This window comes from Sciurus vulgaris, assembly GCF_902686455.1.
Source record: "Sciurus vulgaris genome assembly, chromosome: 1".
NCBI classification, from domain to species: domain Eukaryota; kingdom Metazoa; phylum Chordata; class Mammalia; order Rodentia; family Sciuridae; genus Sciurus; species Sciurus vulgaris.
The window spans coordinates 105,856,214-105,872,021 of NC_136461.1; the positions used below are offsets into that span (position 1 = coordinate 105,856,214).

General features: G+C 42.0%; 1 protein-coding gene across 2 annotated transcripts in view; it reads right to left on the reverse strand.

Moving 5' to 3' along the window:
* The window catches only part of VTCN1 (V-set domain containing T cell activation inhibitor 1), a 69,299-nt gene extending 54,359 nt beyond the window's left edge, over positions 1-14,940 (reverse strand). Inside the window, exon 1 of one of the 2 annotated variants that reach the window (XM_079131992.1) lies at positions 14,806-14,908. In XM_079131992.1, coding sequence (XP_078988118.1) covers positions 14,806-14,837 — 32 coding nt within the window. In that variant the 5' untranslated portion in view covers positions 14,838-14,908. Of the gene's footprint in view, positions 1-14,805 lie in introns of both variants that reach the window. The other variant, XM_079131993.1, reaches the window with a different exon arrangement.
* Positions 14,941-15,808: the final 868 nt, after the last annotated feature.

Consider the following 15,808-nt stretch of genomic DNA (forward strand, 5'->3'; position numbering starts at 1 on the left):
CAGGGTTATGGGGAATGGGGAAGTGTTAATCAAGGGATACAAGCTTTCAGTTATAAGAGAATAAGTTCTGGGGATCTAAAGTACAGCGTAGTGACTATAGTTAATACTATCATATTATACACTTGAAGGTTGCTAAGAGTAGATCTGAAGTGTTCTCACCACGCACACAAGAAATGGTAACGTGAAGTGAACAATGTATATAATCCTTTGTATATATGTATACTAAATCATCATATGCACATTAAATTTATAGGATATTTTTATATTATTCCTCAACAAAGCCAGGGATGGAGGCAGGAGGCTAAGAAAAAAGAAGAAAAATCTCAAATATTGGAAAAGGTGGGAACATTAGATGAAAAATTTTGCTTTTTTCTTTTTCAAAATGTTTGGCAGGGGGAAGTGTTGGTCCTAGAAGAAGCGTAAGTAGAAATTATTACTTTGGGGAGTTTAAAATATTGGTGGGAGTATGAGTTGGTACAAACTTCGGGGTGGGAGGAAGGGACACTTTGCACTTTGGTCACGTTGTCAGAGGGATTGCAATATACCCAGCTAACTTTGATTCAGTAATTCTGCTTCTATGAATCCACAAAAGAACCAATAGGGTGCATCTCCCAGGTTGTTAGCTGTAGTGTTAGTTTAAATTAATGCAATAAACTGTACCAAATATTTAGTTCCAATAATAGGAAACTGAGTGATTCAATTAAGATTCATCATTAGTGACAATACTATGCACTTGTAAAATATCACATCATAGAATATTTACTTATATAAGAAATCTTCATAAAACCCGTAAGTAGAAAGTAGTTTCTAATATATGTCATGATACTATTTATTAAATATATACAGAGAAAAAAAAACTGAAAAGACCTACTGATGGTGATTATCCCTGTTAGGTTTAATAAAGATTTCTGTTTTTTTCCTTGTGCTTTTGTTATTTTCCAAACTAATCAAATATTGCTCTGGTAAAATAAAGGAAAATATATTTTTAAAAGCAAACCCTGTTTTGTCATTTTTTGTTTGCTTTTCTTTGCAGTGCTGGGGATGGAACCCAGGGCCTCACACATGCTAGGAAAGCACTCTACCATTGAGCTACATCCCCAGTGGGTGCTTTCTTTAGGTTTGACCCTTTCCTAGATGGTAGACAAACAGGCATCTGACAATCTGATGCTCTCATGAAGTTGTTAAACAGTTTCCTGGGTCAATGGTTTGTACTTTCAATAAAGCTCTCAGAGTAAGAGCCAGTACCCAGGTGAGTATGTGCTAGAAATTATATACAACATGTTTTTCTTCTTTTACGAGAGTAAACATGCTCTTCATAACTCCATATGTTGTTCACAAGCAGCCCCAGGCAATGATTAAAGAACAACCTCAGTTCCTGAGCCCAAGTGGGCAGCAGCATCAAGAGTCCTGGGCTTTTCAGATGAACTGAACGCTTCCTTCACAGTTTGACACCTTTTGGGGATACTATTGAAAGCCGCCACCTTGCAATGGTGGATTTGCCTTAAGGGTAGAAAACTGTGAAGCTAGCAGGATATGCTACACATATTAAATGTAGGTCCCATGCTTTCTGCCTCAGAAAATCAGCATTTGCATTCAGATAACATAGTTATTAAGACAAGTAGAGGACTGGGGGTGTTGCTTGGTGGTAGAGTGTTTGCTGTCATGTACAAAGTACTGGGTTTGATCCCTAGAACTGGAAGAAAAAAAGTGGAATATATTGGAGCTGAATATGTTAGTATATTTACTAAGTCTTTAAGAGCCAAGTGTTTCGTTGATCTATTAAGTAGTCTATTAGGAAATATTAACCTAGAAACATGAGAAAACATAGCCAGAATTATATTTTTTCAAATTTTTGTCTTATCTTGTAAGTTAAACAGAAGTTCTAGGAGAACTCTAAGGAAAATGTCCTTCTGGCTCCTCAAAAGAGCCAAGATCTTGACAGCTCTGAATATCAAAACTTCTTTCTCATACTGAGAGCATTCTTGTTAACACTTCAGACTTTTATTTCTCAAGTATTTTAAAGAAAGGCAGTGGAACCTGGCATTTCAGACTTTGCCATGGAGGCTCCTGAGCTCTTGACAAAGTGTGGCTACCAAGCTCATGAATCTACCAAGCACATGAATCCAAGAAGATTTGCCTCATAAGATCCATCTTGCCTCAGCCCAAGCACCAACTCCCCAGCTGCTCCAATCTTATTATTAAAAATAAAAAACATTTTCTCTAAACAACAAAAGAACATAGAATTTGGAGACAGAAAGCCATAGATTCTCTTTTTTATTCCCTCTTATATTGTGTATTAAACGGTTTTGATAATGTATAACAATAAAATTGCCAATTCCTGGGAGATGGTCAATAAGGGGTCTCATGGGACTAACAGAGTCCTGCTATAGACCACTGGCCTCATGACCTCATTTGAAAATAATTCTCGAAGAAGATTTGATTTTGGCTGGTTTTGCACATCTTTTAATCATTCTTCCCAAATCCTCCATCACTTTCTCATATCTTTTAAAGTCTTAACTTATTCAGCTGTGAAACGGGGAGGATAATATCCTGCCTTACTGTTGTTGAGAAGATTGAATCTGGCTCATGCTGATCTCTCCAGCTACCACCTCAGGTCCCTGCACTGCCTTCCTCTCCCTCCTCCCATTCCTTTCCCTGGTCTGGATGTTCTTCCCACCTCTCCTTGCCCAGCTAATTCCCACTCAGATTAGAAACCACCTCCTCCAGAAAGTCTCTCTAACCACCCATCACCATCACCACCACCAATATGGGGTAAGAAGGATTCCAAGAGATTCTAAAATTGGCCCGTGGTGACACTTAACATACTGCATTATAATTGTGTGTTTATCTGTCTCCCTGTCTAGTCTGTCCTCTAAATGATGGTGGTCCTTATACCTCACTCATGATCGTAGACCCAGGACCTGTGGTGACAGTACAATAAGTGATCATTGAATAATCATTAAAGAAAGAAATAATATATGCAAAACTTCTAAAAGATATTCAGTAAATATTTGTTAAACAAATTGATAATGTAGCAGCACTCCTAGGAAAGTTCTGGTATATAGGAGGAGGTTAACTTTAAAGGTTGTGATTATGAGGTGGGACTGTGAAGCAATCCCATAAGAAGGTCACCTCCAAAAGTGACAAAAAGTATTGACCAAGAGATCTAAAATGTCAGGAAACATCCCTGATATAATGGACTCTTGAGAAGCTGAACCCAAAGGGAAATGAAAGTGGGGCATGTGTGATCATTGCTTTCAAGACTTCTGCTTATTTTAGCCAGGTGCAGTGGTGCACACCTGTAATCCCAGCCACTGGAGAGGCTGAGGCATGAGAATAGCAAGTTCAAGGACAGCCTCAGCAATTTAGCAAGACCCTGTCTCAAAATAAAAAAGGGGTTGATAACACTAGCTCAGGGGTATAGCACCCCTGGGTGCAATTCCCTACACCAAAAAAAAAAAAAAAGATGTGGGGCCACTTTTACCTATTTAAAAGTTCAAGACATATGGATCTTGGTGCTTTTTAAAAACTCTCTTTTTACTTTCAAGCATGATGGGACCAGCATTTTATTGAAAGATGTAGATGTACTGGTAATGCAAGAGAGCTGTGTGTTACCATCAATGTCATTGTCACGATCATCTTTTGAACCTTATACCTGTGATCTTCAAGACAGTTTTGGTTGGATCACTTATTGTGCTTACCTAACAAATGAAAACTGAAACTTGGAGAAACTGAGTAGCATAGGATCACACACAATAAATTTGGAAAGGGACACCAAATTAGGCCTCTCTCACTCCAAGTCCCATCTTCTTACCATCTAGCATGCAGCTGAAGAGAAGCAGCAGTTCTGTGCCCCTCCCCTTTCCCATCACTCTCAGAGCACTCCCTACACATTATTAAGATTATTTGACTTTCACACCTAGAGAACAAATGAGATGTGAGCATCTGGAAGATGACATGGCTTGTTCAAGTTTTACCGTCGTTTGCTCTCTCAGTGAGCCTAAGTCAAGGGCTTTATTTCCACTTACCTCATGAGAAATCAAAATGGCTTATTCTTATTCTTCCTGGTAATTGAGTGTTCCTAGAAATGCCCCTGAGGGTCAGAGAGTGTCTTTTCACAGGCTCGCTCACTCTGGGCAGTGCCTTCCACTTCAGGGCACAAAACTGCCAGGGCCTCATTTAATGTCATTTGCACTTCACCCAGATATAATTAACCACTTTAATTAAATTAACTCTGTGCTCTCAGAAGGAAGTAACATCTTACCTTTAAACTCATCTCCCCCTTCCCTGGAGTACATGACAATTCTTACCCACCCCTAACAACTGCTAGGTTACCAGATCTGCCAAATGATATAAAAATGTATTGTTGTTCTGCAGGAATAGGTCCTACTGGTGACCATTGGCTACTGTGTAAATGACAGATGACCCTGTCTGCTCTCTCAGGCAAAAAATTCCAGACAGCTGGATAAAGAAATGGTGGGGGGAGGGGACGGGAGGGATGGAAGCACTGATTTAGTCCTAGACAAGCCACAGTGTCAGTGTATTCTGAATCTACCCCCTCCAACATTTCCATTCTCTGTCTTGGATACTTGACTCCAGTGGCTGCAAAAAAAAACAAACTAGAATTCTGGCTGTGTGTGTCTTCATTCTTTGTAGAGGCTCAGGTAACTTGTGCGGAGTCTCCTCCCTGAATTCAGATCAATTTGTACTCACTTTGTAGTTGTAGGCAAATTAACTGAACAATTATAAACTGGGATGATAACAATATCCTGAAAAGAGGAGCTAATTAATAATTATAATAATGAGAGGACAGTCAAAATAGTACTCATGTTTATTTAGTAGCTGTCATTTAAGGAAAAATGGATGAGCCATTAATGTCACCTAATGAATTCTCCTTCCAATTTTATGAGAGAGGAAAAGACAGGTTAGTTACCAAAAAGTCAGTTCAGGGCAAGGTTAATCAAGAAAGAATTACTGTAGAAGGGGAAGATCTAAAAAATATGATGACTTTGAATATGAAAGATGGGCAGGCATTCCTGGGAAGTTAAATACCAGCCTGCCCTTTACCTGCTGGGCACCTCCTCAGCCAGAACCTGCTTCATTTGGACTGTGGGGCAGGTCCTTGACACTGCTGCTCCCTCCCCTGGTGGTTTCTCTTATTTTCTCACTACTCTAGGATCTAGTTATCAATGGAGTACTGATATATGTTAATAAGTATTATTTTTATAGGAATTGTATTTTTATAACATTGGGTCAATCACAATCAGATTTCTTCAACTAGAAATTTTCAAAGCTTTTAATAGGTTAATATGCATGGTGAATGTCCCTGAGGCACACATATTAGATTGAACCATTTGAAATGACCACTTTTTCAGGTCAAAGACAATTGAACATTGGCACTTTTACATGGTTGAACCTAATAACTATTCAGAACTTCCAAACTTGCTTGACTATAGATCTTTTCTGGGAAAAATTTGGTGTGGCATCAGTGTCTTCAGAACTCACTTTAGGAAACACTGTCTCAGGTAGTGACATAAAAGACTATTAAGAGATTAAGTCTTGTACTTGAACCCCAACAGTGCTCCTGGATACTGAGTTGAGCAGAATGGGAGGACTTCTAAAAGGCAGATGGGCCAATCCCACCAGGACTTTGGATTGAGTTTCCAGAAAGGGTGGTCCCAATATGGTATTTCCCAATCCAATAAAAGTACAGAAATACACATTACTATGTAGAATTACAACTGTTGCAGCACTATGCAAGGATTTTTAACTGTAAACATGCCTTAAATTTTAGTTTTAGCACACAAAATTGTAATGGGAAAAGAAAACTATAAAAGGAAACTGTATTAATAAAAACTATGTAAAAATATTTGCAGTTGGGCTTGAAAAAGAAAAAAAGAAAATTGCAATTTACAGTGATAAAACCATGGATGACTTTGGGTTTTCTCTTCAAAACGCCTTAAATGTTGCTATTATTCAATTTCACAGTATAAAAATCAAACCAGTTACTCATTTAGTGTTTGAGTCCATACCAGAATTTGTTTGGAGAAAACACCAATGCCCTTGCTCCCATTTCTTCCAGATGGGACGACCTCCTGCCAAGACTTTGATAATTATGTCCCACTGGCTGCCTCTAAGGATAAAATGTGATCTCTTGAATAGTCCCTGTCTCTCCTCAACTGGAAGAATCCCACTTAAATATTCCACAACCTACGGGGATCCCCAGCACCCAATGGCTCTCTTCTGAAGTTGGCAGTAAGTTTGTTATTTCAAGTTGTTTATACCAGATCCCATAGCAACAGTATCAATGATGACCAGTTTCCTCATCAGGGCCTCAAGAGTCTACTAAATCTCAGTGTTTCAGAAATACTGTACACTTCTAAGGGAAATAGTGGGAAACCTACTAACACAGATGCACAACTGCAGCTACTGCATGGAGTACACAACTTGGGAACTAACTGGGTAATCTAGCTCCCATTTATTAAGATGTGTCCCCAGGAAAATATCTTCCTGGTCTTGCTTAGGATACTGAGCCAACAGTCCCTCAGCAGCCTGTTGGTAGAAGGTGAGGTTGTCATGGCCCAAGGGAATTCCTCTGGTCAAGCTGGCTTGCAAAACCTGGCCTGCAGGAAACTCAGTGTGGCAGCAACACAAAGCTGCTGTCCAGAAAGGCATGGTAGCTGAGGAGCACCCATTCCTCTCAGGCCTCAGTGAAGAATTCCTCTGCATAAGGGATAGGTTGGAGTCCTATCTCCCATGTCTCCCTCCCATGTCCCACTCCCAAACACAGCCTTGTTGGTAGACTCTGACCAGCATTGATTTACAAGTCCATTACCAGCATTCCTTGCATACTGTCCTTCTGCAGGAACTGGCATAAATAAGTACTCAAGAGGCTCCTCTACAGGGACGTGCCACAGAGCTGACTCCAAGGCAAAGGTGACTGCAACAGAAGGCTGGAAAACTTGACTGACATTTACTAAGATGCCATTTCCCCCATATTAAAGTTATTAGAGAAAGATCCCCTGACCTAAGGTCACTAGAATGACACCATTACTTTTCCATTGACTTTGACTTCTTCTCCCTTAACTCCAAAGGGAATCACCAAGACCCTACCTCTTTTCAAAGAAGAGAAGACAGGGAGATAGAAAGCAGTTTTCCTGGACAGGTAGAAGACAAAATCAAGGATCAGCTTCTTGGCTAGAGTAATGCTTTTCTAGCTCTATCTACTACAAGACTTTCCATCAAAGCTCTCTGGAAACTCTCCCAAACTTTAAGGGCATATGGCTGGGGCTCCTCTGGGGACAAGAAAAAACCACCTTCCACACAGCACTTGCTATTTTCACGAGTATCATGCCTCGTAGGACTTTAGGAAGCTTATGCCAGCCCTTACCAGCGTGATTATCTTTATGCTGTTACATTCTGTTTCTAAACCCCGAGGTCTTTTGGCCTCAGAAAGCGTCCATTGTCAAATACAGAAAAAAATGAAAGGATATGTTGTGGTACCAGAGGCAGGTTCCCTGACTGCGGAGTGTAGTATTTTGGAATCAGGTGGGACCCAGGAGAAAAGCTGCTACCAGGTGCAGAGAAGCATTGGCCAACTCTAAGAGCTAGGACCTGTGTCACAAGGCAAGGCAAAGGACAGGAAATCGGAAGACTGTATGAAACGGAAATCTAGAGAAGAAAGTATTTCAAGAAAGAGGTACAGAGACATCTGCGTTGAATGTTGTTGTAAAGACAAGACACGAACAAAGAAGTAAACATTGTAGAGGCATTGACAGGTGTAGTATTTTGGTATAGTGGGGACAAAAATACAAAATCTAACTAGTGTAAGATGTAGATACTAAGATCCTAAGTAAGATGTAAATCCTAAGATGTAGATTCTAATATTTCTCCTATTTTACATATGAAGTAACTTAGCACAGAAAGTGGCAGAGCTGGGAATGGACAGACCCAGGAAGCCTGGCTCCACTCTGTGCCAGGAATCACCGTATCAATGCTTCCTCTGCAATGCCCTCAAACCAGTAAGATCCGTAATTTCAGACAACCTTTGCAACAATTTTTTTTTTGAGAAGGGGGAAAAAGAAATAGGATGGTAGCTGGAGCAATTGCAAGACTGAGAGGTGGTTTTTCTTTTTAAAATAGAAAATACTGACACATGGATTACATGCTGCTTGGGATAATAGCAGTGCAGAGGAGAGATTGATGAGGTGGGCTGGGAAAGTGTTCATGAATGGGGAGAGGAGATAGGTCCAAGGTGCAGAGGGGCTGACCTTTGATAGAGATGGGTAAATCCTTTGGACTGACAAGGGGAGGCAGAGAAAAAGGGCACCAATGAGTGTAACGGGTGCAAAATGAAAAGATGAAAGAGTATCTGTCTGCTGGCTTCTATTTTTCTCAGTGAAGGATGAAGCAAGATAATTATCTGAGACTTGGATAGGGAGAAGGGATGGGGGTTTGTAAGAGAACTGAAGACAGAAGAGAGATGTGAAATGGCTATTCTGGGTGTGGGGGGTATGAAGAAAACACAATAAAGAAGCAAGATTGGTAGTTAAAAGAGACAATTCAATATCCCTAAATATTATGGATGCTCTCTCTGCCTCTCAAATCTTTCATGGTTTTTATTCCATGAAATTTTTCATTTTAAATCTGCAGAAAAAGAAAGAAGGAAAATTGTCTGCCCTTTCTCCCATTACTGCCATGCAGGGAGTAGTAGGAATACATTTGTAAGTGATGTGATAGTAAATCTGAAGTATACCAGGCAGATGGTTTGGGATTGTGGAAAGTTAATATGAAGAGAAATATAACCTGGGTTTCTTACCTGCAGAAACTTCACGTTTTTCCCCCTTTTGTTTTCATCAAGAACCATCAATTGCTCCTTTAAACATTTCTTAAAGAAGAGTGTGGAGTGATAAATGATCCTAGGTGAAATTTATCTCTCTCTGTATGCAATCTTTGCACTTTTGCTGGGTATCTAGGGGCCCAGAAAAACTGCTAATTTAATGCTTCTTGAACTTGAGTGGGCATTAGTCACCTGGAGGGTCCTAACCACGGTTTGCTGGGCCCATCCCCAGAGCTTCCAATTCTGAAGGTCTGGAGGCATCTTAGTATTTGTACTTCTAACAGTTCCCAGATGACACAATGGTCAGGACCACACTGAATGTCAAGGGGAGTGTTGGGACAGTTGGCAGCCTTCCAAATTTGCCTAGTTCACTACTTCCAGGGCAGAGGATTTCCCCACATCTCATAGAAGAAGAGCTGGAAAAAAGGTATCTCAAATCTACTGAAACCCCAGAAAATTCCAGACACAAAGGTTCTTGTTGGATTTGTCATTCCTCTCCCTCCCCACAAGTTACTTTGTTATTCTCTAAAAGCATTGGAAGGGAATAATTCAATAAGAGTAATTAACACAGAAAGCACTACCTATGGGTCAGATGCTGCTCTGAGCTCTTTACATGTATTAATTCAGTAAGTCTTCATAACAACCCTAAGGGCTAGGTACTGTTAATAAAACTCAATTTACTGATGAGGAAAGACAGAAAGATTAAGTAACTTACTTGAGGTCCCACAGTCAGGTAGTGGAGAGATAGACTATATGCACATCTCAGACTAACTCTAGAATCCACATATTTCTACTTCTTCATGGGTCAAAGGTTAAGTATGGATGAAGCTTTGGTATCTCAGATTGGAGGTTACTTGATGCTTGGGTAAAACATGGTCTTCTGGGGTCCAATGTAGTTTATAGGATCATCAAAAAAATCCCTTTTCTATCATTCATTAATTGCATGATCCTTGGGCAAACTGCATACTTTAGTTTGATTATCTTCTTGATAGAATGAGAGTAGGTACCGACTTTCTGAGTTTTCAAACTCTAAAAATGTATAATTCTTATTGCATTTATTCTTTCCTTGCTGCTGTGTTCACTGATCTAGATTAGCCACCTGAAACAACACAGACCAACCATCCACAGATTCCAGTCTGTTCTGGGGATAGCTCTCTCTTCAGTCAACTAAGAACTTTTTTGCAGTGAAAGTCACTCATCCCTGAGGAAGTGAGTATTTGCCTGTGACGAACTGGGTTTTGCTTTAAGGGGTAGAAGATGAAGCAGATCAGAGCTGATCAAAAAGACAATTTTCTAATAAAAGACAAAATAGAGAACAAGGTAGGAACATGTTTGTTCCTGTAGTTGTCTTGCTGGGAAACACTGAGCAAATTATCTTGCCTCAACATTTGCATCTACGGAATGGAGATAATTAAAAGTGTGAGGCAGTTTAGCTAATTAACAATGACTGAGTGCTTGGTCATAGCTCCATAGCTCCAACTGCACCCTGAAGGCTGTTGCTCTAGGTCTTAATGGACAGCGCCTCATTAGAGGATGTAGATGCTGAAATGTGCACAAAAGGACTTCCCAGACTACCTCACCATCTTGATGCTTTTTACCGCCACCTTTTAATGCTTGATGCTTACAGAGCCAGACATTTATTAGAGTCTCAGCCCTGGCATCCTCAATTTAAAGGATGATTGAGCCTCAGATTCATAGACTGAAAGGTGATATGGACTTGATTTATTTTTCAAAATTAGAATCTGGAGAATTCTATGACTATTCTCCAGCATTTCACAGGTGCTGATTGCTTTAAGAGACCCCAGTGGCGGTTAATCCACAGCGTACCCTCACTAAAACATCTATTTCAGGGCAGAAAAGCCAGTGGGGTCATGGAATTGTTAAATTTTTATGGAGAGTACTGAGCATTGTAGAGAGAGTTTCAAATAATGAGTATCGCAATAGTTAACAGAGCTTTCAGGAGGTACCAAGTACCTAATATCCACATGTCATTCACATAACCCTGGCAGTTAGGAACTATTATCGGTCCTATTTTATAGATAGGAAATTGAATCTCATAGAGATATGAAACCAGACAATTTAATTCCAGAACCCAGATGTGTAGCCACAATGCAACCCTGCCTCCCTACAACAATGAGCAAGACAAAGTCCAGACCCTGAAAAAGCTAACCCTAATGAGAGAAACTGAAGGGCACCAGGAACAGATATTCATGAGTGAGTCTGACTGTGAACCTAAAAGGCACAATTAATGTCAACTAGAAATATCCAGGAAGACTGCAAAGTGGAAGTGGCATTTGAGCAGAATGTTAAGATGAGAGGGCAGCAACAGGTAGGGACAGGGAAGAGCTTCAGGCTCAGAAGGTAACATTCCCTCGAAGGGGCAGAAACAAGGTGCCACCTCTTTAGGAATTTATTCCAATGAACAATTTATTCCATTTTCCAAGTTCCTGTCATGTTCCCAGGATGGGCTCTGAAGACCCCAAAGGCTCAGATATTGTAGACTCAGAGAGGCTGAAAGTTGGGTCCAACTTCTCTTATCCCTGTAAAGTTTGAAATATCAACATGACAAGTATCAGGCCCAGGCAAACTTGAATGGTGTTGCCACCACTTTCTCTGTCTATCTGAGATGTCTGAACCAGGTGCCAACTTGAAAACGTGGAGAAAATGGGAGAACAAGAGTCCAGAGCTCAGCTCCCTGAGCCTTCTTTAAGTCTCCTTCACTCTCTGTTTCACCCACTTTTTTCTGGTACAAAGATACCTGCTCTTTTTCTACTCATGAAGAACCAGTTTCATGAAGAACCAGTCCTAGGTGCTCCGTGCAACCCTGCTCTATGGATATCTCCGACTTCCTTATTCTGATCTCTTCCTACCTTTCTCACCATTTAGTCCCAATTTCCTCAACTCCCTTTCCTGCACTCACCCTTAAATGTTGGTGTTCTTTGGTTCTCCACTCCAGTTTCTCCTCCTCTATGTGCTGTCCTTAGAAGACACCCCATATAATCATTCCCTGCCTGTGAACTCAGATCTATATGCCCAGCACTGACTTCTTCTAGTTTCAGCCTCATGCCTTCTGCTACCCACTGAACGTCTCCATCTGAAGGTTCCAGGGGAGCCTCAAATTCAACACATACCAAAGCTAACTAACTCTCCTTTATTCCCTTTCCCTCAACTCACTCTGCCCAATCCAGAAACATGGAAGTCATACAAAGCTCCACCCTTCCTCTCTTCCACTTCTACTCTGTACCATCTTACTCCCCTTTGATCATATACTATCAACAAATTTAAGTCCTAAATGTTTCTATAATTCATTTCCCTTCTCCGAACCTCTACTATGGCTCTTCACTTCAGGCCATTATCATTCCTTATACTGACTGCAACTGTTTCCCAATTTTTCCCCTTCCCTCCAGGCTTCTGCCCACCTCAGAAGAAAACCACCAAGATTCCCCCCACTGAGAGCTGGCAAAGCCTCCTCATTGCCAACAGCAGATTCCTCACTCTCAGTCTGCTACATAAGGCCCTGATGTGACTTCTCAGCCTCACCTCTTCGCATTCTCTGGCTCACACTTCACATTGTAATGGAAACACAGAGCTTTCCAACATACTATGCTGGTTGATGAGTTTTGTTTTATTTGATATTATTCTGTTCTCTCTACTGACAGCTCCCTTCTTCCATTTCTTCACACGGGTCACACTAACTCATTTTCCAAGACAGCCCAGACATCATCTGGCTCAGGAAAACTTCCCCAAAGTCTCTGGCGAGGCAGTGCCCCCATTGCATCCTGTGTCTATTGTCCAATGACTTATAAATAACATATTGAAAATGTCTATTTGTGAATCTTTCTTCCCCATTAGGCTATTATCTTGCCAATATTTTGGCTACCTTTGCCCCACTGCCTAATGCAATACCCAGCACAGAACAGATTCTCAGTTAATATTGTTGACTAGAATGTAACCCCCTCAGAGGAGAGATCATAATAACTCTTCACTCCTGGGTCCCAAGCAGCACTCAGAAAAGATTCTATGAGTGATGCGCTGCATTGACAGCCAGGGTGGAAAGAAGGGAGGAGATTCCTGATCACACAGTTCCTGAATGCACCAAGGAGGTCAGGCACAGTAGTACAACTGCACATTAGCATTCCATTCCTGAGCAGCATGTGTTCTCAGGGTGAGTTCTGAAGGCATTAAAATCTCTGGCAATCCTTAAGGCAATAATCCACTGAGTCTGCAGAAGATGGCAGATCCTTACATGAGCTCTCACACATCACTGTAGTCATGATTTCTTCTATTAGAGATACTATTATTAATTCATGAAATTATGGCAAAGAGAGAGGGTTTGTTATGACCAAGAGAGAACACTAGGTTCTCCCCACACACATACTCCATCTGCATCTATAGGACAAGCTTTCCAGATCCTGCGTCCCACTGAAGTTGCTCATTGTTCCTTTCCTGGTGACTCCTTCGCACAAAGAATTTGCCACTTTTGTGGTTTGTCCTTGCTTTTGCAACTGCAGAGCACAAATAGCTAAGGAAACAACTGAGGCCAACAAGAGGAGACTCTGTTGATTCCAATGGGTCTCTAAAGGGTGGGGGATCTGCATTTTGAACACCCACCTCTTGCTAATCCTCCAGCAAAACCAGTCTGGCTGGTTGCAATGTATTATTAGAAAGCCCACACGAAGGTCCTTGAAACAACAAAGCCACTTGCATGTTTCCCATCCACGGAATCAAAACTGGAGGAATGGGGGAGGGGAGAGGCAGAGGAGCTGGGGCAGTGGGAGCGCAGGTGAGCATGGCACAGGACCCAGAGCTGGGGTTTTAGAATGCGACAGAGTGGGTTTAAAGCCCTTACACATAGCCACAAGGCCTTGAGCAAATGACTTAACTATTCACAATGGGGTAGTGAGAGGCTCAAAGTAGACATTTCCATAAGGCACCTAGTGGAAGCTCACAAAACACTAGTTCTTCTGATGTAGGTACATCTTGTGAACATTCTGGATGAAAGCCCACCATCATCACCTGCTGCTTCTCCAGGGTCTGACGGAGCTGCCAGACCCTGAGGATCCTACTGAGTCTCCTCCACCCCTGCTGCAGGGCTGGTGGTTTCAGGTGAACATGGGTGATGGAGCTGACATTCTGTTTCAAGGAAAAGAATTTTCTGGGCTGTCTATGCGACGTAAGCTGTGCTCTCAGTCCCTTCACCAACTTTCCACTGTTAATCTGAAGTCCTTTCTTCCCTCATTCCCTCCATCCCTCCCTTCTTTTCTTCTTTGCAGTGTCTCTCAGCATGAGGAAGTTGCTCTCCATTTTAGAAGGGTCTCCAACTTCAGCTTGTTTTACTTTTCATTAGAAAAGACACAGAAATCGGAGGACTGGTTCTTTAAACAACCCCTAGAATAGAGGGTAGGGGAGAAACTTGCTTCTTTCTTCATTTCTGGGGAGTTAGCAGCTGCTATTGCTGCCTGGGTCTCCTCTCTAAGGAACTCCCGGGAAAACTTGGAACTTCATCCTTGATTTGGGGATGATATAAGAGTGTTGGTGTGAATTGCTCAGAGTGCAGAGAAATTACAACCACAGAGAAGAGTCAAAGCAGGTTCACCTTCATCCTGAGGGCTATTTTGAGGGTCGCCTGTGTCCCACCAATTACTAGTCACTGATTCCCTTCCAGCCCACCAAGTAGCTCCATGCTACCCTGCTTAGTGCACCCAAAGTGCTCAGACCCTAATATCTCAGTGGAGCCCCCAGCCTGGTACACACTCTCCTCAATGTAGAGAAACCTCTCTAATCTTGAATGGATGCCCTCAGTAGCTGGGGTGCACGGTTGAATCCAATTAGGTTCTTGTCCAGCAAGTCTCCCACAAGCTCAATACTGGATCAGAAGACCTTATGGGACAACCCCACAGTTCTTGACACCCCCAAAAGACCTCACTCCTATTCTTAACCTGTAGATAGAGAGAAGAGTACCCTACCTCCAAAAGATGATCTGCCCCAGGGAAGCCATGGCCAGGGGAAGATTCCTTCCCACGTCGGGGCCAGGTGCTGGGATGAATGGAGCTGCCGCTGCCCTCCTGGGTGCTGTGACTCACAGCAAGTTTCAGTGTGCTGGCCTTAAATAGTGCAGGCCGGGAGGGTTGCACTCAGGTATGAGGAAACAGCTCTGCTGTGCAGAACTGCCTTTGGCTGCCTGCTCACAACCAGCCAGGGAAGCCAAGGGCCAGAGCTGCCTTTCCAAGCCCTGACCTGGTGAGAGGATGAGAAGGAAAAGTTTCCCAGGCCCCTGCTTCAGGGCTCATATTTAACACAGTTCTTTTCCGTTTAACTGTAAAAGGGAGCTCTAGAGAAGGAGACTTAATAGCAAAATAAGAATGTCCTGGAATATCTCATTTTCAGGCTGCACCAGGAAGCCAGGGTGCTGGAAGTTCCCATCCCCGCCGGGTAGCTGGCACTAAGACAGAGACTGGGTCACCTCTGATAGGGTCTCTCATGGAGGTGATTCATACAGCAGGATATCAGAAATACCATGAGTTGAAGTGACAAGAGTGCTCAATTTGTCACTCAAGAGGGAGCTCACCTTGAGCCCCAGAGACTGCTTGCTCAGGGTGAACAAATCTGTTCTGGTTTTATTTCAGTGAGAGGGTAGGAGGGTCTGATCTTTCCATCTCACTCCTTTTTTTTTTTTTTTTTTCACACTTTGCTTCTTTTCTTTTTAAGATTCCAAGGGACACTGAATATACATTATGTGGGACTATTTCTGTTAAAGGTGAGTTTGCAAAAATGATCTCTGACATTTCACCCAGCATTTGGGTTTCCAATTACACAAGATGCGGGCATAAAGCTTGCTCTCTTCACATGGTCCTCCAAACTTGGATGGGAAATGCTCATGACAATTGTGACCGCTTAGGATAAAGGTGGCTCAGTGGTATAGCCCTTGCCTAGTGTGTATGAGACCCTGGATTCAATCCTCAGCACAGC